General features: G+C 45.7%; 2 protein-coding genes and 1 pseudogene across 2 annotated transcripts; 2 read left to right on the top strand and 1 right to left on the bottom strand.

Moving 5' to 3' along the window:
* Nucleotides 1-957: 957 nt before the first annotated feature.
* On the bottom strand, nt 958-4,945 carry LOC111954345 (alpha-N-acetylgalactosaminidase). Its single transcript, XM_023974009.2, has 9 exons — nt 4,849-4,945; nt 3,843-3,999; nt 3,529-3,669; nt 3,004-3,215; nt 2,773-2,867; nt 2,474-2,635; nt 2,136-2,333; nt 1,848-1,988; nt 958-1,723 (listed from the first exon to the last, which is right to left on the bottom strand). Exons 2-9 carry the CDS (start codon nt 3,995-3,997, stop codon nt 1,526-1,528), a joined length of 1,302 nt encoding a protein of 433 aa, XP_023829777.1. The 5' UTR covers nt 3,998-3,999; nt 4,849-4,945; the 3' UTR covers nt 958-1,525.
* A 472-nt stretch (nt 4,946-5,417) lies between these two features.
* LOC111954344 (uncharacterized) lies at nt 5,418-7,705 on the top strand. The gene is made up of 2 exons (XM_023974008.2): nt 5,418-5,458; nt 6,192-7,705. Exons 1-2 carry the CDS (start codon nt 5,440-5,442, stop codon nt 7,541-7,543), a joined length of 1,371 nt encoding a protein of 456 aa, XP_023829776.1. The 5' UTR covers nt 5,418-5,439; the 3' UTR covers nt 7,544-7,705.
* Nucleotides 7,706-8,907: 1,202 nt separating this feature from the next.
* Nucleotides 8,908-12,333, top strand: LOC139023218 (adenylate cyclase type 3-like; annotated as a pseudogene).
* Nucleotides 12,334-12,614: the final 281 nt, after the last annotated feature.

Genomic DNA, 12,614 nt, shown 5'->3' with positions numbered 1-12,614 from the left:
ATTCTCAAAACTTTTGGCCACTGCTGTACTTCATCGAGGGATGAGGCCAGTGGAGGGAAGCACTTAGTGTTCACCTGTGGTCCCTAAGTCCAGTCCATGTAGTCAATATAATGTCCCCATACAGGACTGGAGCTGGGCTACAGGAGGTTGGATGAACAAACTTGGAAGGGATGGGCTGGTGTACCTACTAGAAGAGATGTAGCCACTTTGAAGGGTGGTGTTTCCACAGGCCTGTTGAAAGGTGTTGTAGTAGAGGGCCTGTTGAAGTTAGGTGGACCATTGTGGCTGTTGGAGTGGTGTTTCCTGGGTAGGAGCCACTGTGTTGGGAGCCAAGGAGCTGCAGGCACCCAGGTTCTGGGGGACGGTAGTGGCCAACGGCTGTTGGACGACATGGACATTTTTCTGAAAAGGGTTCTAACAGGTTTCTGAACAGGATGCTTTTTCAAGTAATTCAGAAAATCTGCCATAATAATAAATGCGTTTCAAAGTGACCTGGGCCAGGTTTCCTAAAAGCATATTTTGAGCTTGCAAGTCCTAAGTGATTAGGAGTTCTGTAGCAGAGTTCTATCGATCGGACATCAGTCACTTCACAGTGGCGGTTGCATAGAAATAGAATCTAATTTTAGTTCTATGTGCAATTGGTCTGTGACATCATCCACTGTCAGAGCTAGATGGAAGGATGACTAGTAGTAGTACTGAACTTTAATRTGACCTTGTATTTCTGTGCCCTCTACAAACAAACTGCCCAGTCACTGTCTCCGTACCTTTCAATTTTGTGTAGACCTTAATTATTATTACATGTAGGCCGTACTTGGCAGCTCTCTCCGTTCCAATCTCTCTCTCTCTGTACTTGGCAGCTGAATTACAGTACACAAGTAAAACAAGAAATGTAAAATAATCTAAAGAAAGTCAGGACTGCTTCAGTGAGTAGAGTAAAGGAACAAAGAAAAGACAACACACTGGAAAAAAAGTGTTTATTGGTTTTTGAACACTTTAGAAAATACAAAAATCATTCACAGCATCAATCATTTAAAATAAGCTATCTAATCATTTCCTGATATTCATTGAAAACATTTCCCACCAGAGCCCTTAAATCCAGAACATTAAAAACTAGTGCAATGAAAATAAGAATACCTTTTAAATTAAAACTTGTAAACATAAGAAACTACAGTGCAGTGGCAGTGACCAGCATCATCATGGTTACTGTCAATTGCATAATCAGAACATTCCTGAGTATTGAGTGATGTCATCTCAGGGAGACAACTGTCATCTTTGTGGGACAACATTAAAATAGCATTTGCTCTGTCCATTCTGGAAAGATCTACTTTGCTCCCTTCCTTGAGGTATTCATTGATGAGAATGTTCCCGGGACTACCCATACGTAAAATGTATGCACGCATGACTAAGTCGCTTTGGATTAAAAAGTCTGCTAAATGGCATATATTATAATGTTGGATTAGTGAAAAGTAGAGCTGAGAGAAAGCAGGTATCATCTTAAGGAGACATCAAAGACAATGGGGGAAGGTTACAGTACGATGGGTGAGATACCGTTGGCGTGGCGATGGAAGGCGGGTCCCCTGAGCTTTCCCCCGATGTGGGTGTTCTCCTGGTCAGCAGGGGCTGAGATATACCACATGACCACACCCGAGGGGTTGATGGACACAACAAAGTGTGTGGAGTCCTTCAGTGTGGGCATTTCCCGCTCCGCAAACACATCATAGATCTGGAGAAAGGGAGGGGGAAGGAAGGAGAGAGAGTACGGGACATGAAGAAAAAAAGGAGATATGAAATGGCATGATTGAGGCAAYGCCAGCAATATGACTTAGAGAAACCGGGACCAGACTGACCTTGTAGCTGCCAGTGGTGTAGTTGAGTTGTCCCAGGGAGGCCTGGTAGCGGTAAGGCATGTCAGTACGACGACTGAAGAACACTAGAGCACTGGCCTTATCAGACAGAGGGCGCCAGAACACCTCAATACCGCTCTTCTCCTGAGAATAAGACAGGAAGCAAGGTACAGAGAGAGAGAGAGAGAATAATAAGATTGAGGACATTTAGATTCAGCTAGATTCAGCTCAACAACAACTCAGGAGGAGTATTTGACCCTGATAARACTATAGAATATATGTGGGTCTTACCTTGATCAGGCGTCTACCCTGGATGCCCATGGGGTCCTGGCTGATGCCGATGGCCACCTTGTTCTGCAGGATGGTGCGTGCCCCGCTGCTAATGGTCCTCAGGTCGTTGGACATGAAGAGAGGAGCAGCCATGATGGCCCACAGAGCCATCTGAGACCGAGACTGATCCATGCTCAGCCCAAAGTCCCCGACCAGCAGCTAGAATACACAGTCAGTTCAGCCAGAAGCTAAAACATACTCGGTCATCTCCTCACTCTGAATATGCACGACAAATTGGTTATTTAATTGAATAGCAACATTTCCTCTACAGTGAAATGGAGAGTTTGACAAAGACAGACCATGTCAGGGTCATTCCACCGGCCGGGTCCAGCTGCAGGCTGCAGKACGTCTTGGTTGTTGAAGAACCAATCAGCAATGCTCAGCACACTATTCCACGAGTCCTCTATGTCACCATAGTTACGCCACAGGTTACAGATCTCTCCCAGTTGGGTGTAGTTCACCTGAGAAACAAATGTAGAACAGGTCAACTTAGAAAATGTCTAAATATGATCTGTATATAAACTGGATTGACTTACAGCAAATATGAACCCCTCCTTATTACAAAAATATGTAATTATTTAAATGAAATTTGATTAACCTTGGGTGGGAGTCCACCCTGGTAGGCTGGCCAACTGCAAGAGTAGCCAATGGGGCGTCCGGTAGCGTTCAGAGCCTTCGACATGGCAGGGTAGCCTATAAGAAAGAACAGTGTCTGTGTCAAGCAAGCAGCTGAGGGTTGAGTAAACCACTTATCTCCTGTTTCAACCTTCAGTATGTCCATCCACAACTCTCCCCTTACTCATGCCTCCAACTCTCCCCCCTTCCTCACCCTGCTCCTGCTCCGTAGCGTTGGAGTAGCAGCCGTCAAACTTCAGCATGTCCACTTTCCAGTCAGCGAAAGTCTGAGCGTCTATAGTGATCTTGTCCAGGGGGGTCCCAGGGTACCCTCCACATGTGAGTGTGCCCATGTCCCCGTAGATACCCAGCTTCAGCCCCCGGTCATGGATGTAGCTCGCCAGGTTGGGGATCCCACTTGGGAACCTGAGAGAGGAGGTTATAGATACACAGGTTAGACAGACATATAACACATATTCATACAGACACAATAGTTTGAGCACAATAATGCCAATATACCCCACCTGAGAGAATGGGCTATATGAGTATCATATGACTGACAAGTCAGTGACCTCAATATATTGGTACAATATATGTCAACAACCTCAATATAGATATATTCCACCTGACAATAGACAATACATAGATAAGATACATGAGATTCAAGTGCAATAAAGTTGTAAACATTAACAGTGCTTGTGAGAACAAAACATGTGTGTTACTCCGTTCAGTAGCCTACCGCTTAGGGTCAGCCTGCAGGCGTCCATTACTGTCTCTGTCCTTGGAGGCCCAGCAATCATCTATGTTGACGTAGACATATCCCAGCTCCCTCCAGCCGTCCTCAGCCAGCCTGTCTGCCATGTCCCGGAACAGAACCTCACTGTGGGAGGACGACGCAGAGGAAGAGAGGAAAATGTCAGGAGTTCCTATGGCCTATATTATAAAAAAGTGTCAATGTTGGCTCTGAAATCTCTTCCTCACCTTGTCTCCTTTCCTTGTTATGAAAGGCATTCCCAAGAATGGGAAGAGTTCAGAATCATATTTTTGTCTTACCTGATGCAGTTCTTGGGGTCGTTCTGACAGTCGATGTCACAGCGGAAGCGTTCCCATGCCAACCAGCCCATAGGAGGGGTCCTCATCAGACCATTGTCCAGGGCAAGGGTGGCCACAAAGAGCGCCAGCACACACAATGCTACTGCAAATCGCATTCCTGAAAGAGACAGACGTTTGTTACAGTACAAAGTCACTAAAACTGGGATGTAGCATCCAGATTTGCCCAAACACAAGGAATGCACGTAAATCGCTTTAATTTTAAAGTATCTGCTTCTGTACAGGCATAATGAACATGACCCTGGTGGACATTCTGCATAACTGAATAGAGTCAATGTGCAGTGTGTATTGATACACCTGAGTGTCACACGACTGACTGGGTGTGCCAACTGCCAAAGGAGGTAGGAGAGGAGGAGGGGTGGGAAAACAAAGAAGGCGTGACAACACTAACCTGTTTAACCTTTTACCATTATAAGACAAACACTACACATGAATAATACCTGAACTGTACAAGTCACCTGACCATAACTGAACTCAAGGAATGATTAGCTTGTGCATATGCACAGTGCATATATTGAAACACAAGCAAATACCAGGATACAAAATAAACCAGGAAACAAAATAAAACTTAAATGACACAATATGGCCCAGAGCTAGGCAGAAAAGACAGATAAATAATAGTAATACCATGATAATCTGACCATTAGCCTACATGAGAAAATGTTAGCTGGTTTGACGTATTTATATACATTTCAAGTAACGTACAGTAAGTATAAAGTCATTGGATAGGAAACAGCGACTTGAATTGCTACTGTAGCTACGCATCACTTAGCAGAACACCGCAAGAGTGATACATTGTAACAATTGACTGGTTCTTCAAAGGGAGTCTAGTAACTTTAGCCTGATACAGATACTATGCAACTTTAGATGCAAATATATTTAACAAGAGTCGACTTTCAATGAGCACAAGTCCTGTATCAAAATATGCAAGAATGAATTCAATACTCACTGGGTTATTTTTTTTACAGCTTGTAAAGCAGCGTTCGGTTAGTGCCTCAAGGGTGTCGCCTATGCTCTGCTTTGAAAATAATACAAACCACATCTGATCACACATTTGAGGAAGCGGTTATCACATGATCCAGCGCGTTGTTGTCAGCTGACAAAAGAGGGGTGGGGACAGAGTGAGAAGGAAAGGAAGCAATGACGGTTATGAAGGAACCTAAACCCTGTTAGAATATTATTCAAATAAATGTATCCTTCCCTCCTTTCCTTGAAGTACAGATGTGACACGTGACATACTCACTGCTCCACACAAAATCTTGAGAAATGAATTTTGAAAAACATATCCTAGACATACTTGCATTGCAAGTTCTAGGATGTTAAGAGAGTCTAAGAATGAGTTGTAGTAAAACAAATGTGTCAACTTGTCATACATTAATAACAAGAATGACAGTAATAAGGTCACTAAGAAAAACGATATATATATATATATTTTTTTTTTAATGGGTTAGTTACTGGAAAAACTGCAGCGCTTGTCACATGTCATGAGAATCCTAGAGGTGGAGCTAAAGACAGGAAGTCAGTGGATCCACTTGCTGTTATGGCAGGAACAGCCCATGGTAAGATACTCGTCTGTAGTAGTTTAACACTCAAAGTAACTTTGATTTGTAATTTTACTATGTATGTTTTCTGTCTCCGTGTACCTGTTAGCACATATTCTATCCAATAGGTTTAGTAAGAACCTGCTTTTTTAATATCCTAGGGAGCTTGCAGGCATGACAGAGTTGAGATAAGAGCAATAAACTCTTGAGTAGAAACACCATTGAATATTGCAGCCAAAACTTTGTGCGTCATAACGTTACACTATGGACAGAAATGGTCTGTTGAGTTTAGTTTGTTGACTTTTCAGGTAATTCAGTCACTCTTTCAGGTTTGAATTTCAGCGTGTTAAGAGACCGGGTGCATTGTGGTTTCAGTTTCCATATACCGTGACAGAGTGACTAGTCTTGACAAGGAAGGAAGAGTGTATTACTGACAGTTTTGTTGTCTGGCCTGTTTATTAACAAGTTTCCCACACGTCACTGCATTCCATAGTGATACAATATCTATTCACATTATAGCTGTAACATCTGCTAACCATGTGTATGTGACCAATTTGATTTGACTGAGCTTTTTCATCTGTGACAGTTCGTTCTCGTGTTGGTTGTTCTACTCTTGTCCTTCACTGACACCTGGTGGACAATATGAGTGGTCTCTGTCTAGACTCGAGGTCTATTCACAGTGGGTATAGATCTTCCAGAACTGTTCATACTCACAGTGGTAAAGTAGAGAATCATGTTCTGTCTCTCCTAGGTGTGGTTGGAATGGTGGAGGTGGTCCTGAGGAGCGTAGCGGCTGGGTTCGCCATCGGAGAGACAGCTCTGGCTGCAGCCGAACCCTACTTGACCACAACTGGACCACTTATGATCACCGCCGCCCGAGCAGCAGGAGAGGTTGGCGTGGCGGGGGTGGGAGCGGTAGCCACGTGCCTGGTGTTCACTACGGCATTGGTATCCATGGGAACCGGACTTCTCCTCGCCTCCATGGTGATGCGACTGATAGGGAGGGAAGGAGGAGGTGGAGCTAGAGCGAAGGCGGCGGAGGTGGCTGGAGGGGTCACCATCACGGTGGGAGCCGTGGCAACTGGAACACTAGTGGGCGCACTCCCCGTGTGGGGCCACTTCCTGGTCCAGTGCATCATGGTCCTGCTAGTGTACCCTTACACTTACGTGAATGAGATGACCGCGGTCCTCTCTGTTTTTTTCTCTACTCTCTACCTCAGTGTGGCGATGGGCCGTATGGGCGTCATCACAGGACTATTTACTATGGCCATTGCTATCTCGTCCCTCTGTGTCCTACTGAAGGCCCTATCAGAGAGAAGAACACAGCAGAGAGCCGAAGGAAACAGCAAATGGTCAGAGAGGTTACTGCTATACTCAGTTGTTGTGGCAATAGTAGGTTTCCCTATGGGTGTGGGGGATACAGGTGGGTCAGGGTCAGAGGTGACTGTGATGCTGGGGTCAGTGCTGTGGGTGGGGACCCTGGCTGCAGGACTGCTAGGAGCTGCTCTGGGAACAGTGGCTGTGGTGAGTTTGGGACCAGAGGGGGCAGCGAGGGTGGCGGTGGGGGCGGCAGTGACATCCTCTTGTACCCTGAGACTCATTCTCCCAGTATGCTCTTTGCTGGGGTCGGGGGGCAGCATAGGGGGTCTGTTAGGGGGAGCCACGGCTGCAGGGGTGTCACTGGGGGCCGCGAGTGTTGCTGCTGGACCAGAATTTAGAACCAGAGCGACGACACTAGTAGTTCTAGGCTCTGTAGCAGTAGGTGCGGTGCTAGGCTTCTGGGGTTTAACACTGGGAASTGTCATTCTGGGACCAGCAGAAATAATAACAGTGACCTTTGTTGCAGTGGGGGCCTTTATACTGGGTGCACCAAAGAGTCCGTTCCACACTCAGATTAAACTGAGGGGTGAGGTCCTTACAGGGACCAGCCTGATAGGAGGAATCGGCATGGAAACAGTAACCGCGGCTGCTGCACCTCTCGGAGCTGGGGCACTGGGAACAGCAGCGCTAGGAACTGCTGCACTGGGAAGACTGGGGACAGTAGGAGTACTGGTGGCAGCAGTAGTGGCACTGGGAAAAACGACATGTGGATTGGGAGCCTGAGACAGTGGCTTCCAGCAGCAGACTGTTATCTCTGCTAATTCTCTGTGTGTGTGTGCACGTATTTGTACGTTACTGAGACTTTACAGAATACATTGACATTATTTGCTGACAATGGCAGGTTATTGACCTAACAAATCCCAATAAACTTGAAGTATAAATCAAGGTGTGTATCATTTGTCTTTGATTATGAGGATGGTCATTAGGAGGCTGCAGGACTGGGTTTGGGTTTAATTAGGGATGTATGAGAACTACCACCCTCTCCCTTCTTCTCTCCATTCCCTGCTCCATCGCTTCCCCAAGACACAGATGATTCAGGAGAATGTTCAGCAACAGTCACGTCGGGCATGGGGCAGGTCATACGCCTGGCTGCTGCGTGTGCCTGCCAAGTGTCATGCATCTCACCTTTGCGCTGAGTCCCTCGAACGGCTCTGCCAGGTCTTCTTCTGACGGCAGCAACAGCAGTGGTGGAAAAAGTACCCAACTGTCATACTTGAGTAAAAGTAAAGATACCTAAATAGAAAATGACTCAAGTAAAAGTAACACAGTAAAATTCTACTTGAGTAAAAGTATTTGATTTAAAATATACTTAAGTATCAAAAGTAAATGTAATTGCTAAAATATACTTAAGTATCAAAAGTAAAACAATTTAAAATTCCTTATATTAAGCAAACCAGACGGCACAAATTTTTTTTTTTTTCAATTTACGAATAGCCAGGGGCAGACTCAAATACTCAGACAATTTACAAATGAAGCATGTGTGTTTAGTGAGTCCGCCAGATCAGAGGCAGTAGGGATGACCAGGGATGTTCTCTTGATAAGTATGTGAATTGGACCATTTTCCTGTCCTGCTAAGCATTCAAAATGTAACGAGTACTTTTGGGTGTCAGGGAGTAAAAAGTACAATATTTTCTTAAGGAATGTAGTGAATTAAAAGTAGTCAAATGTAAAGTACAGATACCCCCAAAAAACTACTTAAGTAGTACTTTAAAGTATTTTTACTTAAGTACTTTACACCACTGAGCAACAGGAAACTCTTTTCGTGCTGGTGGTGTTTTCCGCGCTTCTCAACTGCTGACCTCGACGGACAAACTTGCAATGGTCGTGGTACTTGCAGTTGGCCTTGTGGGGGATATTGTACTCTACACGCTGTGCTGGCTGCACAAGCTCCCTGCGGCATCTGTTGCTTGCGCTAAGGTACCATACCTAAGTAACTACTCCTGCTCATGATAGCCGTGCTATCTGGGGCTGAACTACCAGACCCTGGTTCCTTTCACTGACCCTGGTCCATCTCCTGCTGCTCACACACGCTGGTGCTGGGGGTCATCATCGTCGCACAGAGGCACCAGGACAGCCTGCAGGGAACCATGCTGCTCAGACAGGGAGAGGTGGACGTGGGTAGAGATTGGGAGGTGGGTGCTGCAGTAAGTGAAACACTGGCCGGTAAGAGAAGGCATGATACAGGTGAGAAGACCTGAAACATCACACAACACTCTCCTCTTTGGTACTCTGGGAATTCTCTCTCTCTATAGGGCCCATACTGTTTGCTCCACAATAGTAGCAGTCAGGGACAAGCGTAAGAGAGGATAGAGGATGGAGGGCACGATAATTGACTCATCAGCTGCAGTGACTTCAGACTGTAATTCGAGCAGCATTGAGTGTTCCAGCACATTGCTAACAGCTATAGGTGACAGCACACCTGTAAAGTGGTAACAGGTCAGTGGGGCATCAGGCCACACACACACACCTGCTGGGTACATAGCTGCGGGAAGTAGTTTGGGGGTGGGGCTGCTGCGATTTCTTTCCGTAGATGAGGGGGAGACAGTGACTGCACACAGGTACAACACCCAGTTAATCAGGAGCTGGGGGAGAGGGGCAGATAGGGGGAGGGATGAACATATCAACATSCTGCTGAAAAGGAAGTCGTGACTGACAGGTTGTGAGGGGTGCTGTGTGAGCATTGTGATGCTCAAAACCAATTTATGCTTGACCCGAAAATGTGGTCGGGGGCGCTGTATGGATGTTGTGACGCAATTGCGAAGCCTCTGGAGGCATGCAGAGGCCAAATTGAGCTCAGTACCGCATCGCCATGTGCAGCCCAAATGATGTAACAATGTGGAGGGCTCCCTATAGCTCTGCATTGACATGATTGGTTGACRGTAGGTGGGGGTGGGAGGTCCTTTATAAACACAAACTCACTTCCTTGACAACTTTCTTCACAACAAGCTCTGCTCTGCTTCAACAACAATCTTTAAAAAAAAAACTCAGCTCTGTGTCCCACAGATCCCTGCAAAGCTGGCTTGCCTAACCTGATACACAAAGGCAACTGATTAGCTGAGTTTAGAGTGTTGTGTGATACCAAAGAGGCAGTGGAGGCTTCTGAGAGACGGGTGCAGCCAGTTTATCAGAACACATCTATTAAGCAATTTTGTTTTCTCTGCCCCCCCCTCTTCTCGCTCTCTGTCTCTGTCTCTGTTGCAGTATCCTGTTTGGTAATTTAGTGGGTTTTAACCAGCTTTCCTCAGCGTGTATGTCTTGCTTTGTCTCTCCATGGCCTTGTTTCAAGTCAATTCAAGGGGCTTTATTGGCATGGGAAACATATGTTAACATTGCCAAAGCAAGTGAAGTCTCCTTGTGTTGTTCTCTTCCTCTCCTCATCTCTCACGACAATATGTCATGTTATGAGACTTTCACACTCATCCGACTTCCTTGTGCTGTTTTTAAAATACACTGTTTATTTCTCTCACAAACACACACCCTTCATGACATACTGTACATTCATATCATGTCTGTCGTTGATTCTCTCCTCTCTCCACCCTCCCCCTCCATGCAGCAACACCACCAGTTGTGTATCAAGATCCTGGGAGACTGTTACTACTGTATCTGTGGCCTGCCTGGTTACCGTGACGACCACACAGCTTGCTCCATCATAATGGGCCTGGCCATGGTGGAAGCCGCCTTGTTAGCTAGGGGAAGGACAAGAGTGCGTGCGTGCACGTGTTCTCCCTGCGTGTCCACATCTCCCAGAGGACCATGGAGAGTTTGACCTAGAGCTGGGAAACTGAGGGGAGAGGTATAAGTACCTGCTGGAGAAAGGCATAGACACATACCTGTTGCTGGTACCCAAGGAAACCACCCAGGTCAACGGACTCAACGGGGTGGTGAGAGATGACCTTTTTCTGTCTGGCATGGTTCTGTAAATGAAATGTTTTATATTCCTCTCCCTCTGTCTCTCCCCTCGTTTTTCAGAACGGAAACTCTCCCCAGTTGATTAACACCACATAGACCAATGGGAGCATTGGCTCTGTCCGGGCCACGCCCATAGARTGCAAACAGGAAGACACACAGGTACACCTAAGCCGTAGCCCTTTCCTGCAGTCAAATGACTAGTGACCTCATGGGTGGAATGTTATTCATATTTTTCATAATTTTATAATAAACATTATTTCAAAAAAACTGCCGAAAATCCGGTGTTTCTATGTCAAACAGTTCTGTGATGTACATAACTCAAAATGTAATACATTTCAACATTTTTAATCCCATAACCATGTGTGTGAGGTGTATACTTCTGTTTCAAAGTAGATTTGTTTAAGTCTASCAAGAAACACTCTGTGTGACCCTGATTTTTAAATTTTTCAGTTTAAGATTTCCTTTAGATTTGACTAAGTGTGTGAATTTCACTGTGAGCCTATTTATGACCTTTGACCTGTGATGCCTAAGTGACGAGCCCTCAGCGTCAGATAAACAAGAAGACGGACGCCAGGGAGTGTGAACAGGAGCTGAACAGACTACTGAACCTGGAGCTGCTGGAGAGAGAACGAAGAGACGTAAGTGAGGAGGAGAAGAGGAAAGAGTAGATAGAATAGGGKGTTGCTCTGAGAACCCCAAACACTACAGCTACATGGCGGTGCTGTCGCTCGTGGCGACCACCATATACTGGTGCGGGTCAGCCAGCTGGTCAAGCTGGGGCTCATGCTGCTGGTAGTTGTGACAACGGGTGTTGTCAACATCTACAGCTGGAGGGACATCTACGAACTATATGACTTCATACGATTTACCAGCTACAGGTGAGGAACAATAACCCCTCAAGTGGTGCTAAAAACATGTACTGAAATGGTAGGTAGGTAAAGTGTAAAGCTGTGGATACTCAATATGTTCCCTCTCGCTCTCACCCATCTTCTCTCTGTCCTCAGGACATCTGTAGTCCCTTCCAAGTCCCTGACGACAGTGATGGTCATTATCATGAGGATAAGCTTCTACTACTTTGCCAGACATGTGAGTCACCTCCTCCTGACCATCCTCACAATCACACCTCAGAACCAGATTGAGTCAGACCTCAATGAGCCTCAGCCTGTAACTCGTAAATAATAATAATAATAATCTTGTTACTGATTCCCCCAAMAACAATAGTCTGTAGGAGCTTCCCCCACACTCTCCTCTTCCTCACCTCTCTCTTTCTCACACACATACACCTAGGTGGAGAGGCAGTCAAATAAGCTGTTCTTGTGAAAGATTGAGGTGCATGACCAGAAGGTTAGGGTGTTTGAGATGAATCACTGGTCACCAACATGCTGCCTGAACATGTCGCCCAACACTTCCAGGGCTCTAAGAGAGGCGAGGTGAGAGAAGGAATGGAGAGTAAAAAGATAGAGGGAAAACGAAAAGACAAACAAGAAGGGAGAAAGGGTATGGGGAAAAAATACAGCGAGTTGTAAACGTTTTTCTTCCCTATCAGTTTTGTTTCTCCTCTGTAGGAGCTGTACAGCCAGTCAAATTATGAGAAGACTACATAGCTGTGGGAAGTAGTTTAGAGGTGGGGCTGCTGCGATTTTTTTCCGTAGATGAGGGGGAGTCGGCGACTGCACACAAGTAGACACACTTGACAGTGTGAGTCATCTTAACCCACTGTGTGTGTGTGTGTGCGCGCGTGTGTGCGCTTGTGCATGTGTGTGTGTGTGTGTGTGTGTTTTAGTACAGTAACTGAATAATTGGATAACATGTGGCTTTCTCATTGCTTAGTTTAGGAAAATACATATGAATTAACTGACTTATTTTGGAAAGAATTTTCAACATA

The sequence above is a fragment of the Salvelinus sp. IW2-2015 genome, linkage group LG28 (assembly GCF_002910315.2).
Source record: "Salvelinus sp. IW2-2015 linkage group LG28, ASM291031v2, whole genome shotgun sequence".
Lineage (NCBI taxonomy): Eukaryota > Metazoa > Chordata > Actinopteri > Salmoniformes > Salmonidae > Salvelinus > Salvelinus sp. IW2-2015.
The sequence above is the reverse complement of the archived record's forward strand: the minus strand, read 5'-3'. Positions and strand labels throughout refer to the sequence as shown.